The 22028-nt window shown below is 36.3% G+C and overlaps 1 protein-coding gene across 3 annotated transcripts in view; it reads left to right on the top strand.

The window, feature by feature from the left end:
- Window positions 1-21514, top strand: part of LOC148648170 (uncharacterized) — a 28183-nt gene extending 6669 nt beyond the window's left edge. The window contains exons 1-3 of one of the 3 annotated variants that reach the window (XM_088607598.1): window positions 9263-9431; window positions 13852-15506; window positions 20085-21514. In XM_088607598.1, the coding sequence (XP_088463724.1) occupies window positions 14007-15506; window positions 20085-20537 (1953 nt within the window). In that variant the 5' untranslated portion in view covers window positions 9263-9431; window positions 13852-14006 and the 3' untranslated portion in view covers window positions 20538-21514. Of the gene's footprint in view, window positions 1-9262; window positions 9432-9477; window positions 9723-13851; window positions 15507-20084 lie in introns of those variants that run through there. The other 2 variants (XM_088607597.1, XM_088607595.1) reach the window with 2 other exon arrangements.
- Window positions 21515-22028: the final 514 nt, after the last annotated feature.

Genomic DNA, 22028 nt, shown 5'->3' with positions numbered 1-22028 from the left:
CAATAGGCACAGGGCGGGGTACACTCTGTATGAGATGCCAGTCCATTGCAGGGCATACAGACACAAGCACAGACACACACACTCGGGCCAACTTTCCCAGTAGCTAATCGACTTACCAATACATGTTTGGACTGTGGGAGGAAACCAGAATTACCAGAGGAAACCTACATGACAACGTGGAGGACATACAAATAGCACCTCAGGTCCTAATTAAAACACCCAGGGCCCAAGCAGTGCAAGGCTGTAATGCTAACCACTGAGCCAAAATGCCACCCTCAAAATACATAATTAAACACTTTGTGAACTAGAGCTGTAGGTTAAAATATACACTATTGTAAATAGAATAGAGTCTTTTTTGCACTTCTTGACACATTGAAAAACAGTCAATTCAGTGGCATGAGTACTAAATAACATGACTCAATATCTCTTCATTTTATTAACTATTGTTACTGTTGTCAGCAGTAGCAGTAGTATTAACTAAATAAATGAACAGGAAGGTACTATTATTACACAATGTTATTTTTACTCAGAAATAAATTACTCATCTCATCGCATTCCTAAATATAGATATAGCCAGCTGTTGTTCCCCCTAAATAATTACTAAAAAATGAAGCGTATCCGAAGTGTTATTATGTATTGTTTTTTTATCAGTCATCAATAGCTTCAATTCAATTTCTTTGCCTTGTCTTCATCTGACTGATCTTTTTACTTGACGTCTAATTCAACACAAAATAATGAATAATATCAATACATTTCACACTTACAAATTAATATTAATTTCACACTTTGACTAATGCCACGGTATATACTGCTAAACCATTTTGAACCCATGCTAAACTCTACAAATTCTTTAGCATATGAAGTGATGTCAAAGACACTCCAATATTTAATGTAAACTAAAAAACAATTTAAAGAATAGAACTAAGGAGTCAAAGGAGGTAAACTGCACTGTACGAAAACAAAGTGTGACAAATGCTAAAATTATATACAGGTACACGAAGTTTGAATGATGTATTATGGACATTTTGAACAAAAATCCTGTTTTTTTTTCACTTCTCTTACTATCCAGCTGAAAAAAAAGCTAATATCCAAATCGCCATGAAACAAATCTTTCTTTTTGTTTTTAATTTAGAATCTGGTGTGCAGCACATAAAATCATTTTCTGTTCACATTTGTCTGTAAAGGAAAACAATCTGAAACATAAACCAGATATTGATTAGCCGTGTGTATTTAACCATTTGCCATCGTAGATACAGAAACACAGACACGTTAATGGAGGGGAGATTCTCAAATGTAAAAAAGCAGATGGGGGAGGAGAATCAGAGGAAATGAAAAGTGGAGCACAGTTCTCTGACTCACAGATGAGGGAATAATAAAACTACGTAAAAGATTCACATTTACCCAAATATATCTCTAATTGAGATAGTAATATGGTATATGGTAGTTCTGCAATATTAAAACACAAATAATTGAAGTAACTGTAGTATGAATGACTGAGGAAGTGGTGTTTGTGGCACAGAGAAATTTACTTATGTGTAATTACTGGTGTAATATTTTTAACTGACTTGGTTTAAAATCCTTCTTACACAAGAATGCTACCCCTATTTATACCTTAAGGGCTAACATTAGGCTTTTCTTTTTGCATTACACAATGTATGGGATTTTCTCCGATCTCTGGTAACTGTACTAAGCCTGTTTTAGCCTCTACCAACCTTAAGGAGTTTAGGGGATTATCTGGCATTGTTTTTAAATAGTGTTTTTATCATTACAGCTAGTGGGCTCAAAGGAAGCAATCCATGTAGGGTTATTACTTGTATTTCATGAAAACCCCAGAATCCCATTTAAAACCACATTACCATTGTGTGTTCAGTCTGCATGGGACGGAAAGTGATATCACAAGATGGAGGTGTTTCACAGCATTGAAAAGAAAAAGAAAATAGGAATGTGATCGCCTTCCATTTTCATCCTTTTTTTTAATTACTTATTCGATTACACATGTGGAGAAAAAAAAAACACACAAACACAAAATCCACACAAATCCCAGGGCCCATGGGCTGTGAAACAGTTCCACACCGCCATGCCACCCCCATCTTCTTTAGTTAAATGAAAAATGTAGTGATCAACATAGATGCCATAAATAAACCTGCGTGTTTAGTACCAGCAGGAAGGTCATTTATTATATCACGATTTAGTCATCATGAGAACATTTACAAACAACGGGAGGTTATTCTGCCGAGCAATTTGATCCAGGGATCTCATGTAGCTGTTTCTTGAAAGAAGCCAGAATATCACAAAATGGCTGTGTAGGTTCTTCCGGATATTCACAAGCCTTTGTACTCCTGTAGTTTCCACCTGTGTCACCTGGTTTGTAGCTCTAGATACTATTAGTTGTAATAATGTAAATTAACTGCATTTGAAATTAACGTATTTATTCAAACTCTGATTATAGTTTGTCATTCAGATAAAATTCTTCCAATTTATACTGAGTGAAGCTTTTTTCATGAAACTCTTTCTGTGTACCTCAGGAAAGAAGCGTTCAATAATTTAAGTTGCAAAAGCTTTTCATATCTCTTTTGAGTTTGTAAATTTGATTTGGCTAAGAGTACTCTTCTTAAGTTGTGAATTCTTATTCTTACCAAAATGGACATATTTATTTTGAATTATTTGGATTCATATAGCTGTCTAAGTATGGAAAATACTCATTGTCTTTTGAATGCCCTAAAGAGGGCACCAATGGCCTAGTGTTAGTACAGTAAATCAGCTCAGTCACATGCCCAAGCCCCTGTTATGTTAATACAGTAGTTCTTTATATCCACCATACAGAAGCTACAGATTTCTCTTTTCTAGAGGTTTACAATACATTTTTAGCAGCTGCAATTAACCAGATTTTGGGATTTTGGTGGTAGGATGGGCAATAAATAATTAACTTGTATTTCCTGCTCAGTTGTACTTTAATCAGTGCAACTGTATCTTGAATTTTGCTCTTTGTTCTGACCAGTGCCCTATATTAAATACTTTTGAAGCAAAGTCAGAGGCGATTTGTAGAAGGTTTTGTATCATTACAAAGGTCTTACGTAATTCATACTGTTTCTCTTTCTCTCTGGTTAAATGAATTGTTTTTCCAAGTTCAAACACTTGAAATATGGTGTCATTCACACAAGTACATAGATGCCATTTCTCAGAAGAATCAATTCACCCTGCCTGTAGCCATGAGTTATACCATACCAGGTTACTGAAACATTCCAGACCCAATTTTAATAGTTACCAAAACCAGGTTCCTAATATACAATTTGAACATTGTATGCTACAGCAATATCAATAATAATACATAAAATAATTTAATTGCTTAATAATTATTTACATATGGCACAACAAGATGAATTGGATGACAAATCACAAATGTTCCATTTCCAGTTTAGTTTTAAAATGAATGCTGTGTGCAACTTTCTGCAATGGGTCTTAAGCCCAACCACAGTTAATACAAAGAAAACAAATCCAAAAATTGCAACCCTCATTCAAAAGGATATCCAGACAAATGGACGCCCAGCCAAGTTAGATTCTGGCAGACAGAGTGTCAATTGACCCACACAGACAAGCACCAACAGCCACTTGCAGGAGATGGGTCATAGATTAGCGATTACCACTTCCACTCAGTTATCCAAAAGCTACATGTGAACACTTGCATAACTTTTACCGGTCAGAATGTAACAGAGGAATCCTGCACCTGCACATCTAAGCAAACATTACTTGCAGATTTTTGCCCTTTGCTTGGTCTCTTCCAGTTTCCTAAAATGACGGTGATCCTTTCTGAGCTGTGTGAAAAGCACGTATGCAGGTTTTGAGTTATCACTGGCAATTCCAAACAAAGCCTATATAAGGTTAATGGGTGACAAACTACATAGGCATAAATTAATAAAAATTAAACTGTTTTTGTGTTATTCTTTAGGTTTATAAGGGCACACAGATACTCCTCAATGTATGCAAGATCATAGTCCATTCATATACTGTAGCTCCTTCACCAGTTCCATCATTATAACACTTAACATCATTCCTTATGAGTCTGTAATGCAATTTATCCAGTTTTAGATAAAAGTAGTTAGTGATGCTGTTGTTAATTACAACAGCCTGATAAACACCTCACCTTTACAAAAAGATATGGAAAGGATTTGTGAGCAACCATCCACTCCTGCACAGCAGAGTCAACACTGGGCGCCTTCAACCTGGGGCAGTGCTGTAAAACACTTGAAACTGTAAACCTGTGAAAAGATTGCAGTGGTGAATGGCTAAAGCACAGCCTCTCACTGCAACATGACAGCTGCCGTGAGGGCAGGGAGTGAAGAGGACAAGGGAGCACTGAACAATTATGCCTCAGTGCCTGCAGGACGCACAGACGTCTCGGAATTTTTAAGATGCTTCAGTATTTTCAAGGAGGCGGTGCAAACCCTTAGTTAGATCTAAGATGGTAAAGACCTAACTGAGGATATTCTTAAATTTTATAGCTTTCCTTTCTAATTAATAGTTGTTTTTCTTGAAGTTTAATTGTTAAATATGGAGATTTAAACACTCTTAAATAGCCTTTTTTTAAATACATATGTCTGAGTAATTTTCTTTATAAGGTATACACAGAATATGTATTCCTATGAAGAACGTACATTGTATATGCACTATTATAACTATTATTAATATTTCAAATAATTGAATATCAGTATCATAAACTTAAAACCAAACACATTTTGCCTTGATCTGCAAAATGAAAGCTGAGCCTACACAGGCAATTATCTACTGAGCCACAAATGGTGGTGCTACTTTATTGAAAGTTTCAAGGACTGAGGTCCTGTGTATTTGTCCTGCAGCTCAAGAACATACAGACAGATCTTCAGTAGTACACTGCCTTTTTTTGCATATGATTATTAAATACAGTACAAGCAGTTCTGATTTCATTTCTGTAAATCCTTGATGGCTGTTTCTTTTTTGTTTTTTGGTGATCATTGTGATACCAACAGTTTGAAGTTACATATTAGTTTAATCTAATTCTAATAGAACCTGAGTTCTTGGTTCTTGACACTTAGAAACGTTAAGAACAGCTCAGAGAGCTGAGTCTTCTGGAGAAGTAAAGTCATCAACAGGAGAGCATGACTGAATGTTTTCAATGTATTTTATAGAACATGAGCATTTTTCTACATCCAATTCTGTCATCCTAAATGAATGAACCGTCCTCCTTTTTATATAAATACTGTCTACGATTTCCTGTTGAATTAAATTACTGCATCATTTAATTGTTATTTTTGTACTTATGAAATGTATTTTTGTGGTACATTTTGAACATTAAAATAATTTCTGTATATACATTGTGTTCGGTATTACATATTTGTTATTTCTTCTCAAATTTCTTTTAATTAATTTCTTATATAAATGTAAATTTGCTGTTTTCATTATTTTGAAATAATTTTAGTCTTAATTTTAAGGACAGCTTTTTTTATTTCTGTAATATAACCATATAACAATTAAAATTCTGACAATGATCTGATATCAAAGGACTGTTTTTTAATATTTTCCTATATGATTTCATTTTTTACCAAGAGATCAACTTTTAAGCCTTACACTATCATCATATTTAATTTTAATGACATTGTTTTCATTGAATTATTTTCTATTTTCTTATTTTATGAATTGCCTATAAATGGCTTCAAAGCCTAATTAAAGTACTGACTTGTAGGATAATGTTTGGCATACTGTCTAGGCATTAAATAAATTAAACAGCAACTTATTCAAATGGCTAAACTTTTGAAAATATAAAAAGCCACCATTATATTTAAATTAGACCACAAGTGTCTAAATTGCACCAGAACATTGACCTTTTCCCTGTTTTATTTATTCTATATGTAATATCTGTGCTGTTTATAGAATAAATAGTTGGAATGCAACTGCTTTCCAACAAGAATTAGTAGTAGTACTATTGAAATTTATTAAGATTTAAAAATGATAAAAATTTGGAATAAGTGCTTCTCTTCAAAGTAACTGAAAGTCTGCTATTAGTATATGTACAGTACTCAACAGAGTAGCATCACAGCTTTAAAAAAATAAGTTGAAAATGGACAATGAACTTTTATGTTGTCTGTAAACAAGAATCCTTAAAAAAATTGTATTTATAGTACTTTCTGGGTGGAAAGATTAAAAAATAAATAAAATTCAACATGGCGATCACATAAACTTGAATGTTGTTTTAGTTTTGTTTTTCAGATATATATATTAATTGAAATGGAGATCTGTTATTAATTCCATAGTCTGGTCTGCAACATGTTTCTGTGCACTATTCAATATGGTAATTACGCATATATGAAGGACTGGGTTATAGTAAAGTGCAGTAATAAACATGTCTTCATGAGAAAAAGGCATTATCTTCAGACTATTTAAACATATGTAAAGCACTCAACTTTGTCCCATTCTGTAAGAACTGTATTACTATCACAACCAGAACATTCAGACTGTTTCAAAATGAGAAGAAAAAACACATTTTCTTTTCACAATTGTGTGAAGACAATATCAGGTATTCATTATTTTACATAAGCAACTGTGAAAGATGACTCCCCTGAATTTTAATTTTAAATTATTTCCTGTTTTTCACTTTTTTAGATGAATTTCAGGGTGAGGGTGCTTCTCAGACTCTTCATGCTCGCAGAAAACATCCACTGCACATGCATGTAGATTTCTGAGGTTGTGAGATGTTGATAACTACTGGCATTTAGTCAATAAACCAATTCAGCAACAATAAAGTCCAGGGATGGACAGAGGAGATATCTGGAAATTGAAGATTATTTTTCAATAGATCAAGAATGAGATATTTTTAAATGGCAAAAAACAGTAAAATAAGACAAATATGCATGTGGAATTGTCATTACTTTGTAATATATCCAAATTACTGTATTTATTTATTATTTTGATTTCCAGACAAAACCAAATAACTGAAATATATATATGACGATAAATTCTGCTGTGTCTTTGCTATACTACTGGTGCTGGGAATACTTAAGAAAATAAATGACTAAAAAGAATTGCAAGCGGAAATATAATTCAGCATATCAAGACAGAATCATTTCTTCATTCCTTTTTGATGATAGATTTCTGGAGCTCTTCCATTGAAGATCAATCTAAACATTTATCTGAGCTTCACACTCACGTTTCTTTTCTCCCTAATTAATTGAGCTGTGATAGACGACTTTGGTGCACCATTCTGCACATGCACATATCTGCTTGAAAAAATACTTATGCATTCAAGTGTTTTCATATTCCTAATAGTCAGCACTCATAAAGCTTGAAAGCGAAGATAACAGTAAAGATAACTGGCTGCTTCATCTTTAATGGTGCTGTTTTATATACTTGATTGTTTTTCATTCCTTTCCATAATGCATTTTTATTGTTTAACCCTTTATTTGGCATACCCTTCAATAATTATAAGTTGTGACTACTTCAGTCTATCTATGTTACTAAAGAACTAGATTCATTGTCTGTGCTTTTTATTAATAATTCAGAAACAGTGTTTCCTTTATACATCATTTGATGGATGGATGATCTGAACTTATATAAATATACTGTACATAAAATGCTGTTATGTTTGGTTGCCTTAGTATTATTTTTCGATTTTGTCAGCTGGTTTAGGCCACCACTGTCTTCACTGTCATTTGTCTTTTAACAGTGTGGCTTAGAGTTGGTATGTTACTATTCTCTTCTTTGGTCACTTTATGTGTTTGCTTTTAAAAAAGTTCTCAATTATGTTATGATCCTTCCTATTTTGAGTGTAACAACAAGATTTTTAAAACTTTAAGAAATGTCATAACTTTTTTCTGCTGTAATTTCTTTACCTTTGGATCCTAATTAAAGTCACACTTTAAGTCTCATTGCAACAAAAAAGTGAAAAACATCAGTAATATTTCATTACTAAAAGGAAAGAAGAATAAAAAAATGTCAACACAACATTTTAGTCCCTATGTATGATAAAAACTCACAATAATTTGTCACTGGTAAAGCTATTGTATCTACCAACGATTTTTTTAAATACAAAATTAAATCTTATCCTGAAATAGTGCATAAATGGAAACAACTCTATAATGTCTGCTTGTAAAACTGAACTTACTTCAACCCAAAACACTGAACACTGCTAAAAAGGCTGTTTACATGCAACTATTTTTAAATATTGATATAGCACAAAGTATGTTTAAAACTCAGGTTTGCTGGATGTGTCTTACTAGAAGGAAAGCTAAATGCACTAACACGACTCTCAAGGTTCATCTGGCCTTGACTCTAATGAACAATTTGTCTAACTTACAACCACAAAACCGTAGTGCAGTTTCCACAGCGTGCTCTCAATGCAAGGCAAGATGTGGATATGCATCGTGCCAGTAGATATTTTACATGCTTCATATTATATCACTTATGCATTACACAGCTGTGTTCGGAATCACATTCATTTAAGGATTCAAATTAGCATTATATTGATTTACAGAAGCACACTAATTTCACACACACAACACGCTCTGCTGTTGACTCTCAGATCTACCGGTAGTTATAAAATTAGCCATTTTTGAATCCTCCCAGCAAACCCACTGGTATAACGGCCCCACCCCCAAAATTTTACTTAGTATTATTTCTATGTGTGATGTTTTTCTTTCTGTCTGTATAATAAACCTAAGACATATACCATGTAAAAAGAATGTCTGTGTTCTGGAGACATGAGTCTAGAGACTCTGGACAGCAATGGACCTCTACAGAACTGGGTGTGAATATTTGAAGGAGGGAGATTTCGCTGAAGATAAAAAACATAATCAGACCAAGCAGTAAACAACACAAAAAAAGCAAGTGGGTGAGACAGCGGTGGGCTTTATACTGAGAAAAGAAACATGCAGAAATTTCAAAAAGGTTAACTTGTTCAAGCTCAGCAAGCCTGTCTCTGTCTTGTCTCATACATCACAGCGTTAAGACTTTTTACAGAAGCTCATATCCTGTAATCTGAAAAAAAAAACATTTTTTGTGATTGCTTGTGTTTAATGTTTTTCTAAAGTGCATCGTTTATTAATATAACGTGCTAAAAAGGCCATCGAGATAAGGCCGACTGAAAACACACTACCCCAGAATGACATGGCGAGTCTCATGAGTGCTGTGAAGTTTGGGTTTGAGTCAGCAGGTAGAGGCTGGGGGATGGTGTGGGCTGAGTCTGGTTTCAGCAGCACTCTGTGTTCATATGGCTCATAACTTCATTGTCTCCATGACATGTGGAAGCCTGCAGCCTTTTTTTTTTAAAGTACTTTTAATTTATATATATATATCTGTGCCTCCCCTTGGCCGTGCTGCCCTTTCTAAGTGAGTAATGGCGAGTGGGTGTTAGCAACCGGCCTGGTATTGTGGCGATGTGGAGCTGACGTGGTCCTGATGGCATGGTAAATTACTTGCAATTACTCACTTCCTAGGACATGTGTGCAAGCTCGAGTCAGATCTGTAGGTAGAGTACAGACACAAACTTTCACTCATAGCTAGGGGTTACTTTACATTGTTGGTCAACGTTTTATGGACAGTAGATTTAATTTTACATGAATTTGCATGCATGCACAAGTCGCAATAAGGGGGCTTGTCTTTTAGGTGGATCTCATGCATGTGTGTGTGATTCAACTCTGACCATGTGGAATAAAATGTGAAGACTTCAAAGGACTAGACCGAGATCTTGAGCAAAGGTCAGTCATTAACAATTGAAGATATTGCTATGAGCCCTGGAATCTTGTAAATTCCATGTTAAATAAACTGAGCAGTTTGCTTTGTATAACACTTGAACTCCTCAACTCAGAAAAGCTGTTACATTTGTGTATATGTATATGTATATGTATATGTATATGTATATGTATATGTATATGTATATGTATATGAATTGAACCTAAGAACTTTATTGGTAATTCTCAAGAGTGCAGTGTTACGAAAAACACCTGGAGGGAGGGGCACACACAATGTGTCACACAATTGTGAGATAGAACATTTTTAGTTTTAGCAGATTTGGAACACAATTGTTATCTGATCATTTAATTGATTAATTTGTTCCTCTTGCTGTTTTTGTTTGGTAACCTCATAAAGATAAATGTATGATAAAGATTTTATCGTGGCTGGATTTACTGGTACTGCTCATTTATATTTTTTATAATTAAGAGTTTGTTTACCTAACATTCTTAACTACTTATGATACCAGAGGCATTTTTAGTTAGGTGACTGAGACTGGAAAAGTAAGTACTACATAGAACCTACAACTAAGAAGCTGCTTCTACTTCTAGATTTTTGCTTTAGTTAAACAGTAAATTGCTAGGTACGATGCGCAATGCTTTAAATGTAGTTTATTATTTTCATAAAAGCTCAAAGAGAGGTTTCATTCTTTTTCTCAAAAAGAATGCAGGCTTTGCTTTTCTTTCTTTGATATAATCATGTGCAGAAACTGAATGTAAGTGAATTCAAGTGAATGCAAGCATCTGCTCTTTAATTATTATATGCTTATCAGCATACTTCACAGATCTAATTAATTAGTTACCACTGTTTCTACATTATTTGAAGTAAGTCTTAGGAAGTCAAGATCAATGACATACCAAGTGCGAAACCAGTTACTTTCCTGCATTTAAGAAATATGATCATTTTTAAAAGAATAAACAACAAAGGTGTTTTTGGTTTGTTGTGTATTCTTTGAAGGATATTTATCATGCAAGCTAACAGTAAATGTGTTTCTGATCACAACACAACCATCACAGTCATTACAGTAATGTTGCTTTGTCTTTTGCAAAATGTGTTTCTTAAAACATCTGTATTACATCATTTGTATCCTATTTAATGAGAAAGGCTTATATATATGTTTCTCATCTAATGAGTTTCACGTCTTTTAAAACAATGCACCTGTATTTATTTGCACACTACGTTAATCATTTTACCTGCCTTTTACCTACTACTATCAGTACATAAATTTCTAGCAAAAGTTAAGAACATACTCTGCTGTCACAGCAAGCCTAAGATGTTTCTAGTGATAGTGCAGAAGTATTTGTTAGTAAAATACTTTGAGTTGTGCTGACAAAATGATTAGACGTTCTGCTCTTTATTTTTAAGAAAATTGAAAATCCATTACATTAGTCTTTAGGAGCTGTTTATGATTTCGTGTTTGAACATGTATTAAAGTAGGCTCTCTGTTCCTAGAAATAATTGCTGTATGAGTGCAAAGATCCCTACCCTGCTTATGGTTTCCTCACAGATAATAGCTACAGAAATAGCAAGCATATAGGAACAATTATACAGTAATACACCAGAATCTGCTCTGTAACAGCCATTCTAAATTAATGCTATTCATCGTTAATGGTCTTTCTGTTGCAATCAACGTTAATGGTCTTTCTGTTGCAAAACGAATAGATTCCTGTGTGTAGATAGATTTCTATGTGTAAATAGATTAATAATTGAATGGATTTCGCTGAGTAAGGAGCATTGCAAAGTGTCTTTGTGCCTCACAGTAACTAGTAGTTTAACTACTTACTAGTAGACCTTTTGGAATCGGCACATCGGCTAGAGGTACACTACAGTGGAAGTAGTTTGGAGGGACAATATACCACTTTCACTTTGATCATTCTCATTTAATTTGGTTTTGAAACGTATTGTACAATACTAGCTAAAACAATTCAGAGGACAAATTTAGGGTGGATTAAATAAATCTGTACAATTGTTAAAAATTGTATTTTTATTGATTATTTTAAATTGAGAAAGCCTTTTTAAGCTCATCGTTAAAAAGAATACTTGCATTTCAAATCCTTCTGGCTCCTCCATTACATCTTTTCATTGTAACAGTTGCCTTTCTGTGCTAATGCTAATTTTTAAGCCAAGCTTCCAATCAGAATGAAGTATGAGTATTTAGTGTGATGAAAACAGTCGTACTGGCACTATGAAAAACCATGATTTCATTGTATGAAAAGCTTATTTTTGGAGAGGAAAACCCCCTTGAATACATTTCCACTAAACAGTTAAAACAGTTTTACCGTTACAAAAATGTGAAAATCTCTTCATCAAGTGTGTTTCACTTAATGCGAGGTAAACGTTCCATTGTCAGGTACTTTTCACAGGGATTTTCTTTCTTTTTAAAAAATTCTAATAACAGAGCTTCAATCTATTATATGATCCTGGGAAGTTTTTTTTTCAAGAAAAACACAACTTTCAGCTAAATGAACTCATTCCGAAGTCTGAAGTGATTAGAACATAAATGTTCCTTTACATAGCTGGAATAATCAAGAATTACTGGTGTCTATAATTATTTCTTTATACTTTGCAAATGCTTTAGGTGTTTTGTATTAGTACTGTGTGTATTTTGTTGTCACTGTCTCCATGCTTCTTATAAATAATGAAGCATACTAAAGTTGGTTTAAAATAAAAAAGGCTTTTCATACGGGATGAAAAGTACACTGTATTTATTCCTGACCTCCTTGTATCTAAAAAAAGAAATAAGTAGCTGAATTGCCCAATCATGCAATAGTTTTCTGCCATGGGCTAATGTCCACCTGGAGTCAGGCAAACTAGAATGTTCCTCATGCCACCATTACCAGCTTTCCAGGCATGATTAACAATGGCATGAACCCAAAGAATACAAGATTTCAAGCTGGGAACCCTGGGTTAATTAGGCATCAAGGGAGACCTTCATGAGTCCAGACAAGTGTACAATGAACACCTACTGCTGTTCTGACAGTACAGACAATGGATCTGTTAACCTGAAGTTCTGCTTTAACTATTTTATAAATAATGGTGGCATTAGTTTTAATAATTACAGACTTCAATCTGGTTTCGGAGATACATCATGTGTTATTATTGAAATGGGTTTCTTAACAGTGGGTTTTCCATCCCAGAAAACTTTACAGCTTGCTCTAGAATCAAGCAAGCTGTTCACTTCTACCAAGAACTGTTCACTTCTACCTTATAAAGGTATCTAGTACAAAAGCTACTTGATATATTTGATGCATTGCTTGCCTTGCAAAGCACTAAGGAAATATAAACAATCAAGAAGAGAGAGAAACGCAAGCCAGAGTTAATTAAAATGATCCGGCCATTCTCAAAACTGTACATATTGTTTAATTATAGTCCTAAAGTCAAGCCAGTTTCAATCAGGGAATATTTGGATTTTTGTGAAAAAATTGTCTCCAGCCTCCCTGTATATACTTTGTTTCCATATTAGCCATTCTTGCCCGTAAAAGTTTAAAAGTTTCCAGAATTCAGTGTGACTAAACTCGATATTCTTGAAGGAAAGAAAAGACGTTCCATGTTCCTCTCCGTAACACTCACATCAGCACCCCCCTACTTTAGTCCATATAAAATCAAGGGCAATTGAATGTGTTGAACAAGATATCATCTTTTCATCAAGAAGCCTGCCATTCAGAAGTGGGTCATCTTACAAATATATCTTACAGGTATATTTACCAACTCAAAATGCTGTTTGGTCTCAAAAAGGTTATTTCTTATTATATAGTCTTTCTATCTACAGTAACTTGACTGCAGGCTGTTTGCAAAGTACCTTTATTTGTATTACAGAACGATTCCTGTAGTCGGACTACATTTAATCTTTTTCCAGCAGGTGTAGTTCTTTGTTGCCTTGTTTTTTCACATGAAGTATGATGAAGAGTTTAAACTGGTCGGTTTTCCTATTAGTACTACAGCTATTAAGCAAAGTGGCTTTGAACCTTTCTATTTGTGTATTTAGAGAATACTTTAACCTTAAGAACAAAAACTTCTCACTGAGTATTTGTACTCTCTCAAACCCGGAAACCGGTTCTTTATTAGTAATTTGGTTTTCTTATTATTTCTGTACAGGTGAGTAGCCAATCAGTGCAGAGTGACCCTTGGCCAATCAGTGATGCTGTCCTACAGAACAAGCGTTTCTTTGAACCCTTGCTTCTCTGAAGAGGCCCATGTGACCTAAACAGCCTGACCAGAGGGGGAGCACAGGCTTCTGCAAAGACGCCCAAATGACTTCAGCTCCAGATCGTGGCAAAGAATGCCTTCCGCCGAAGAAAAGGGAATTCCAAGCCTCGAGACAGAGCTCGTCTGAGCAGCACCCGAAGGACGACTTCAAGCAGCCTCCACCCTACAGAAACCGAACTGGGGGGAAACTAACAGACAGCAAAGAACCGGCCAAAGGACCTCTGCTGGCCTCACATTACAGTAAAGATCTGCTGCCACCACCTCCACCGCCACCACCTAAGTTTATACCGCCTGATTGGACGTTGCAGTGGCCTATCTCCTTTCTCTCTCCACAGCAAGACCGCTATAGCTCTAGCCAGGTTGGAGACAAGCTTAGCTCAAGCTCACCAACTTGGAGGGAGCAGTGTGCAAGGTCTGTGGACCCTGCCGACTCCAGCCTCAATCACTTGAGATGGAAACACAAACCAGGTCAAGTGATGCTCCACCAAACCAGAGGACCTAGTTCATACCATTCTGGCTTTGTTGCAAGTACAAAGGATAATTGGGGATGCTTGAATCTGGGCAAGCAGACGTTAGGTCCCTCTGTCCTGTCACCTGGACCCCACTTCTCCCAGCAATCGGCTTATCCAAGAGATCGCATTCATGACAACAGGAAGTACTTTGCAGCAAAGGAGGTCAATGGCCTCGATGGGAGGGACAGCAGGCATGAGCACATCCGCAGGTCAATGCAGAGCCAAGAGTCTGACTACCACAGCAAGACAGAGTTCACGGTCTCTCACAGTGGCTACACCAATGGAAAGAGAAGACACCTGGGAGATCAGAAATGCCTGGCTGTGGTGTCAGCTAAAGACAGTCAGCCACTGGAAGTCCCTAAAGCACATTCCCCGCAGCAGGACAAGGCCTCTTGCATCACAGTTAATACACTTTCAGCTGCAGCTACAGAAAAAAGGAGAGTCAATCACGAAGAACGGAATGCCTCCAGTTCCATGAACTCCATGGGCAGAGCTCACATTTATTATGCCGTTCCGTCTCTGTATCCTGCTGCTCTGCAGGCACCGATAGCTTATCCAATTTACAGTCACCCTGGGCAGGTAATGGCTTTCGGACTGGAGACAGAAGCAGCACAGAAAATGGTGATCTCAGGACTCTCTCCCCTAGACAGGAATGTGGAAATGATGAGAAGGGGAAGATCGCTCAGCCACAGTTTGGATCACTCTTCTGGAGCGCCTATTGACTACTCTTGTTCCTCGCCGGCAGGGTCTCGTTCACAGTCTTCTGCCACAGCCACCTCCAAGCCCTCTCCCACTTCCTCTCCTGCTCCACTTTCACCCCTGGTCCTGACGCACTTCACGAAGGGGTCCCTCATTCAGCTGAGCACCGGGGAGCTGAAGAACGTGGAGGACCTGCAAACGGACGATTTCCTGCGCTCTGCAGCTGTGAGCCCCGAGTTTCACCTGAGCTTCTGCACTGTCCAGCACATCTCCCCCAGCCCCAGCCAGGGCTGTGCTCACCTTCAAGTGCTGCTAGGAGATCAGAAAGTACAGGTAGGCTTTGAGGGAGACCTGTGAGCTGTCATACTACAGTAAAACAGAAGAGAAATCTCTCTATTAGTATCTATGAAACATTTCAACGTTAAATTTATAACACTTGTTAGTAATGAAATATAGGACTATATAATATAGCACTGGTTAGAAAAATAAAGGACACACAAACTCAGATTTTTACAAAATAGAAAAGAACAACCTAAAGGGATTCTTAGCTTAGCAAGGATAAACAGTATGTAACTCTTCAATGTCAACGATGACTTTTTTTCCTTTCAGAGAATAAACAGTTGTAAAACACAGTTGAACAGCCAATATTTTCTCAATATGGCCCTCAACACTACTGAGATCAATTTTAGCCAAAATCTTGCATTCATATAAATCCCAGAGAAGGGAATTAAAACCAGGGGGTTTCCACTTTAATAGAGCTAAAGTGATACAACGAGCAGACTAGTGAATACTTGATATCTCATTCTCTTATGTTCACATTGCAGTGCACTCGTCATAACAAAGTTCTAGTAAAACTTATTACCATAAGAAAAAACACTATATATAAATATTTAATATTGAAAGGTCAGGATGTTTCCATTTTAAATTTTGAGACAGTGTTACAGTGTTATTAGTTAAAATAACATTACGATAAACTCAATTTAATTAGCAGATTAGCATTACTAGAAACACCTACAGAACCATCTACTGTATAAAATCCTTATTTACAGAATGCATCTTGTTACCATAATGTAACTGTTAATACTTTCTGAGATTAAGATGTTCTGGGGTTTAATAAATAAAAAATATCCACCATTTTTCATTTTGTTATTGCTGTGAATATAAGAGCTTTAGAGTTAGTAGACCTGACTACTTTAGACAAGTGAATTTTATTGTGCATCACCAAAACAGCTTACAAACGTTCCCCACTTGACTTTTAGACAGGTTGAATATCCTTCTATGCAAACAAGTATCTCAAACATACAAGAACAGAATTGAGTTAAGTATAGTTTTTCACAAAAACATGTTACTTGTTAAATATATGCTTGTATATGTTGCTTCACGGTATTTTCTTAAAAGACGTTATGTATGCTGTGTCTGAAAACTTTATAGAGAAGCACTAGTATTATATTCTACTAGTACTGGCAAAGCCTAAACTGGGAATTTCCCTTTTAATTCCCTAATAAAAATAATTTCTAATGAAAGAAAACATGACGGATAAGTACAGCTCCTAAGTATTTTATTTTAATAAAGTCAGTTAGGTTCTACCTTTTTAAACATATGGATATTATCAAGAACCTCTTTTTGTTTAGGAAGAATAAATGTTTGGGAACTAATAGATGACAGGTGTCTGTTGTTGGTCAGGTGTCTGTTGTTGGGTAATTAGGCACTAATGTAGTAGCTGTGGACAGCCTATTCTCCTGTTTTTCTTTGGACTCACTTTGGAGTCTGTAGTAGAAAACCAAACAACTTTTTGTTTCAGAAAAGAAAGCATTTTGATGCTAAATGAAAAATCTTACTCTGTAATGGGTACTGGACATTCCAAAATTAACCATTTGGAATAAAGGCGGGGGGGGAATCCACTTGTGTAAATACTAATCAGACAAGAAAAACATTTCAGTTGATGGCAGGCAAATTATCAGAGATGTCAAGGAAACCCCTAATACAACAGGCAGTGACAGTATCAAAATCCCATTTTCAGAAGATTGAGACCATAAATTTACTTCATTACAGAACATGAACTCCGATCAACACAGAGAAAAAAACAGTTTCAAATTTGCTCAGAAGTAAAAAGAAAAGCCGAGAGTTTTAAGCATAGTTTTATGGACAGATGAGGTCTTATACCAAAGTAATGAGAAAGAAATTGATGACATTTCAGAATTATCAACTTATCTATGAAGCATGTCCTGAGCATGCATAGCAGGCTTGCTCATCTTTATTGATGATTTACCCAAAGATGGTGGCATCAGAAAGAAATTTGAAGGTCACAGAAACATACTGCTTCTGTAGAAGAAAATGCTTCCATAGTTATTGGGAGGCACTTTACCATGCAGTATGACAATGACCTAAAACATATATCAATTCAACTAAGGAATTCAGCAGGAGAAATGGGAAAATATTCAATTGGTCAAGTGAATCTCGAGATTTAAATCCAATTGAGCATGCATTTTACATTTACAAGTAAACAAAATCAGAACCCCCTAAGAAAAAGAAAAAATGCATCAAAGCATCTCACACAGAGTTTGGTGAACTAAAGAAGCCACAGTTTTCATGCAGTTATTGCATCAAAGGGATGTGCAAATACTAACTTTTAAATTACAATTGATTTAAAGTGAATGGGTCCCAATACTAATGGTTGTTTGAAATCGCTGTTGAGCACAAAGGATATTTTTGTTTTGATGTGCTCAACTACTGTATATGCACGGAGTTATCCAAAACTCAAACATCATATTGTTCTTCATCCACCCGTTTTCTACCTGCTTTATCCAATTCAGCATTGTGGGGGAGCCAGAGCCTATCCCAGAAAGCAACAGGTGCAAGGCAGGATACACCCTGGATGGGACACCAGTCCATCACAGGGTACATACAGATACAAACACTCACACCAGGGCCTGGTTCCTAGAAGCCAAATAAGTATGTTTTTGAACTGTGGATGGAACCCAGAGCACCCACCTAAAACCCACACAAATAGGAAAACTTTGTGTTGCTGGAATCCCTGGTCTGGAACTGAACCCAGGTCTCCAGAGTTATGGCATTGTTCAACATGACAATGATCTCAAATATACTGATTATTCCAAACACGTGTATAGACTTTTAGTGACCAAAAATCTAATAGACAGTTGCCTCATTTTTTCTTCAGAATTAATTTAGCAATTTCTAGCTTGTCTACATCTAGATCAGATCTAGAACATTGATAAATGAAAATTTATAGTGTATTAACACCAATATTACAGATCAACAGTATATCTATCGGAACAAAATGTATGTCAGGTACACAGTGATCACATTTATTCATGTCTGTTAAATATATTGAAAACAAGTTCTTTTTTGCAGTTTCCCGAAGCCTCTGGAACTTTATTAAAGCTTCTGAAAGTCCCTTTTATTGCCACTGCATATAAAATCTGCAGAAGCCATCCAGTCAAAACCTGTAGTTATGTAGTAAGAGAATTTCCAAAATTCTGAGACTGAAAAAAATCTGAGATTATGACTGGTCCAAATGGATTGGTACCACGTGTTGTGACTGGACAAAACAACAATTGCACTCTTTGGACAGGCACATACTGTAAGTGCCAAAATGATTTCCATGCCCTCTATGAGCAAAGGGAAAAGTGTTTTGGAACCGTTTTGTGTTTTTATTCTCCAGTATTGGTTGTCCTTGCTAGAATCGTGACAAATGGATGCTACAGCACCACAGAGTATTTGAGCCCCAATCCTCGCGCCTTCTGGTGAGAACCAAGAAGCTTGGTCACAAAAGAGCTTTCAAACACATTAACCACTCAAAGCACATAGCAAAAATGGAAGCTTCAGACTTCAGTCCCAAAGGGGATTTGCAGTATAAACTGAAGTGGTGTGCAAACACAAGCCTTGCTGCTGCATGGAGGAGAAATTACGAATGCCCATTGCTAAGAGCCCAAACTTTTTGTGTGGTTAGACTAAAGGATGCACCTTCTCCCAGTTATCAAAGCCAAGAGAGGCTGCATGAAAAACCAATTGGCTGGATGTGAAATCTGACTATTATGCATCGGTAGGAGATACCTTAACCAACTGACAAATCCTTTATGCAGTGTAAATTACATTCAAAGCTGTGCATGACAACACAGTATATAACACACTACAATTAGTGGATTACGTTTTTTCTTATGTGCCACTCATGAACCTACACCAGTTGGATTTGGGCAGCAGTGTTGCTATTTGTTCACCGCTGGTCTTTAGATTATCTCTAAACTATTCATCCACAACTCTAGCGTGAATGTGCGCATCGTCTGGGAATGGCAATATAGTCACTTCGTAGTGCTGAAAAAAGGGAGGCTTTTAATATAGAAAGTGTCTTTACAGAAAGGACAGAGAAGTGGAACCTTGAGTACAACCTTCACCTGCCTGAAAAATCATTTAAACTCCTCTTATTCTTTCTTCTCATCAATTTAAATCATTTTTTAAACTCTTTGTAAATACCTCTATATGAGATCTCCTCAAACATAAAATAAATAACAAATTAAATTAAATATTCTGTATTCACTAATTTTGTGTTTTATTTGAATGGGGTATTCAGCAGTAGCTTTGATAACTTGTAAAATCTTTGTAACCTTTGTAGCCTTTGTAAGCCTTTTATGCCTTTCTAACCTAAGCAAGGTTGGGCCCTGCTGATTTTGGCCTACTGAAGAATTTTTTTCTTAATACAATTAGTGAAGTGGGTTTATTCACATGATCAGCTGCGTAGTGGGGTCAACTGGTGCAGAGTGGTTGCAATGCGCCACTCAAGTGAGTGTTGCACTTCATTCACGGATGAAGTAGAACACCTCCAATATGTCTTACAATGACAAAACACCAAGAGATGCAAGCAGTTAATGTATCTCGTGTTTGTTTTTCTTCCAGGAGTTGCTGAAAGTCTTAGTTGAATACCCATTCTTTGTCCGCAATCAAGGCTGGTCTTCCTGTTGCCCACAGAGAACACTCCAGCTCTATGGACTTTCCTGTCATCAGCTCATGGTTGGAGATGTCTGCCTCGTGCTCACACCTGCACCCACACCCTCACCTGTGCCATCCACAGACCATCAGGGCCAGACCAGTGAGAAGAACTTTGTCGTTCCGCCAAGCCGCCAGACAGACACTGCCCCACAGACCAGCACAGGGGCTGTGGAGAGAACGTCCAGGTCTGGAAATATGCCCCCTTCTTCTTCTACCCTGAGACTGACCACTGAGGACACAGTGACGTCGGACAAGCGTCAACAAAGCAGGAAAAGGCGATGGTCGGCCCCAGAGTTTGTTGGAGCTCACAGGACCCCTGTAGATTTACCTCACAGTTCCAAACACGGAAAGCAGCAGTAGCAATCAAGTACTGCCAAAGAACTGCCTCTTAAATGAGTGCTGTTGACTGTTCATTTCAAGAAGAAAAAGGATGTTCTCAGGATTCAAGGTTGCAAGCAGCTCTATTCAGGCAGAAGCAAGTAAAATTGTATAATCTTTTTTTTTTGCTCTGTAACAACAAGGGAACCAGATGCATCGTGTTTATGTTTTACCTGGGGAGTGTCTGGAATCAGAAGGGAAATTCTTTAAAGAAAGTGGAGACGTTTGCTAATACAATCAAACTAATTAATGTGTGTTTCCATTTTTCCCCATAAATCACTGTCTCTTGCCCATAAAAATAGTTTACTGCAGGATTTTTCATTTTTGTTAACCTAAACTCAGTGATCCCTTTTTTAAGAAAAATAGTATAAACACAATATTCAGATCTAAATAATGATGTCAAATTGACAAACTGTTTCATTTATATGGAAAAGATGTAAATTGAATCAAGCAGACATTATTAATGAATTTGTCAAGCTTTTTCACTTTGTCCAATATCCTGCTTCACTAAGCATTATCCTCCAATTTGTTCTTAACATTTTTTCAGAAAGAATTACAAAACAACACTAATGGAAGTTATGTAACAGACAGGCACAGTTCATATGGATTATTCCGAGTTGCTCTGTGCAAAAGTCATTCCTAACTTGCTTTCTGGCATTCATTAGTGTTTCTACAGCATGTATTGAGATATATGGTGCTACTAACATGTTGGAACACAATGCTTTGTGAATTTTTGCCCATGTTCGTTTGTGTTTGTGTATGTGTTACAATGCAGGGAAAACAACAAAATAATTTAGATACGGGTATCCCTTATCCACCCAACTCTTTTAGTTTTTTGACTGAGAAAAGGTTTTTTTGTTTTATTTTCAAATGTTACAGCTATAAAATTGTATTTTTTAAATATTGGATCTGTAAAACATTGTTGGTTAGAAATAAAGAAAAGCTTTATAGATTTATAAGTATACAGGGCTGTTTTTGGTACTCAAAATTGGACTCAAAACATATGCATTTGCTGCTTATCATTCAAAAACTGAGAGTAGATGATGTGCTTTGGTGTCATTAACTAAGTTGTCGTAAAAGGTGTCTTGGCAGCATTTTAAGAAGACTTAATTACTTTATTTTGGTAAATGTGCAACAACAGAAGTTTTCAATCAAGCTCTGGAGCAGAAGGACTTCACTCTTATAGGAATGTATAAGGGAATGAAAATGGAAATGCTTACCATGAACTGATTTCAATGCCACCTGAAATTCGTGAACTGCAAGAAGAGATTAAGATCTGCAGAAGATTAGGAAAAAATCTGAAGTTCCTCCTTGCAGCTCTTATGTGCTGTAAACAAATAGCCAAGGTGAGCTCCATTCTTGGAATAATACAGGTGCCACATGCCAATGTTATCTTTTGTTATTTTCCAAAACAAAACCATATACAGGTCCATACCGATGTAGTGTATGTACTGTAGTGTAAGCCACTCCCTA

The sequence above is a fragment of the Lepisosteus platostomus genome, chromosome 15, assembly GCF_059453375.1.
Source record: "Lepisosteus platostomus isolate fLepPlt1 chromosome 15, fLepPlt1.hap1, whole genome shotgun sequence".
Taxonomy (NCBI): Eukaryota; Metazoa; Chordata; class Actinopteri; order Semionotiformes; family Lepisosteidae; genus Lepisosteus; species Lepisosteus platostomus.
This window is presented reverse-complemented; position numbering and strand designations above follow the sequence as displayed.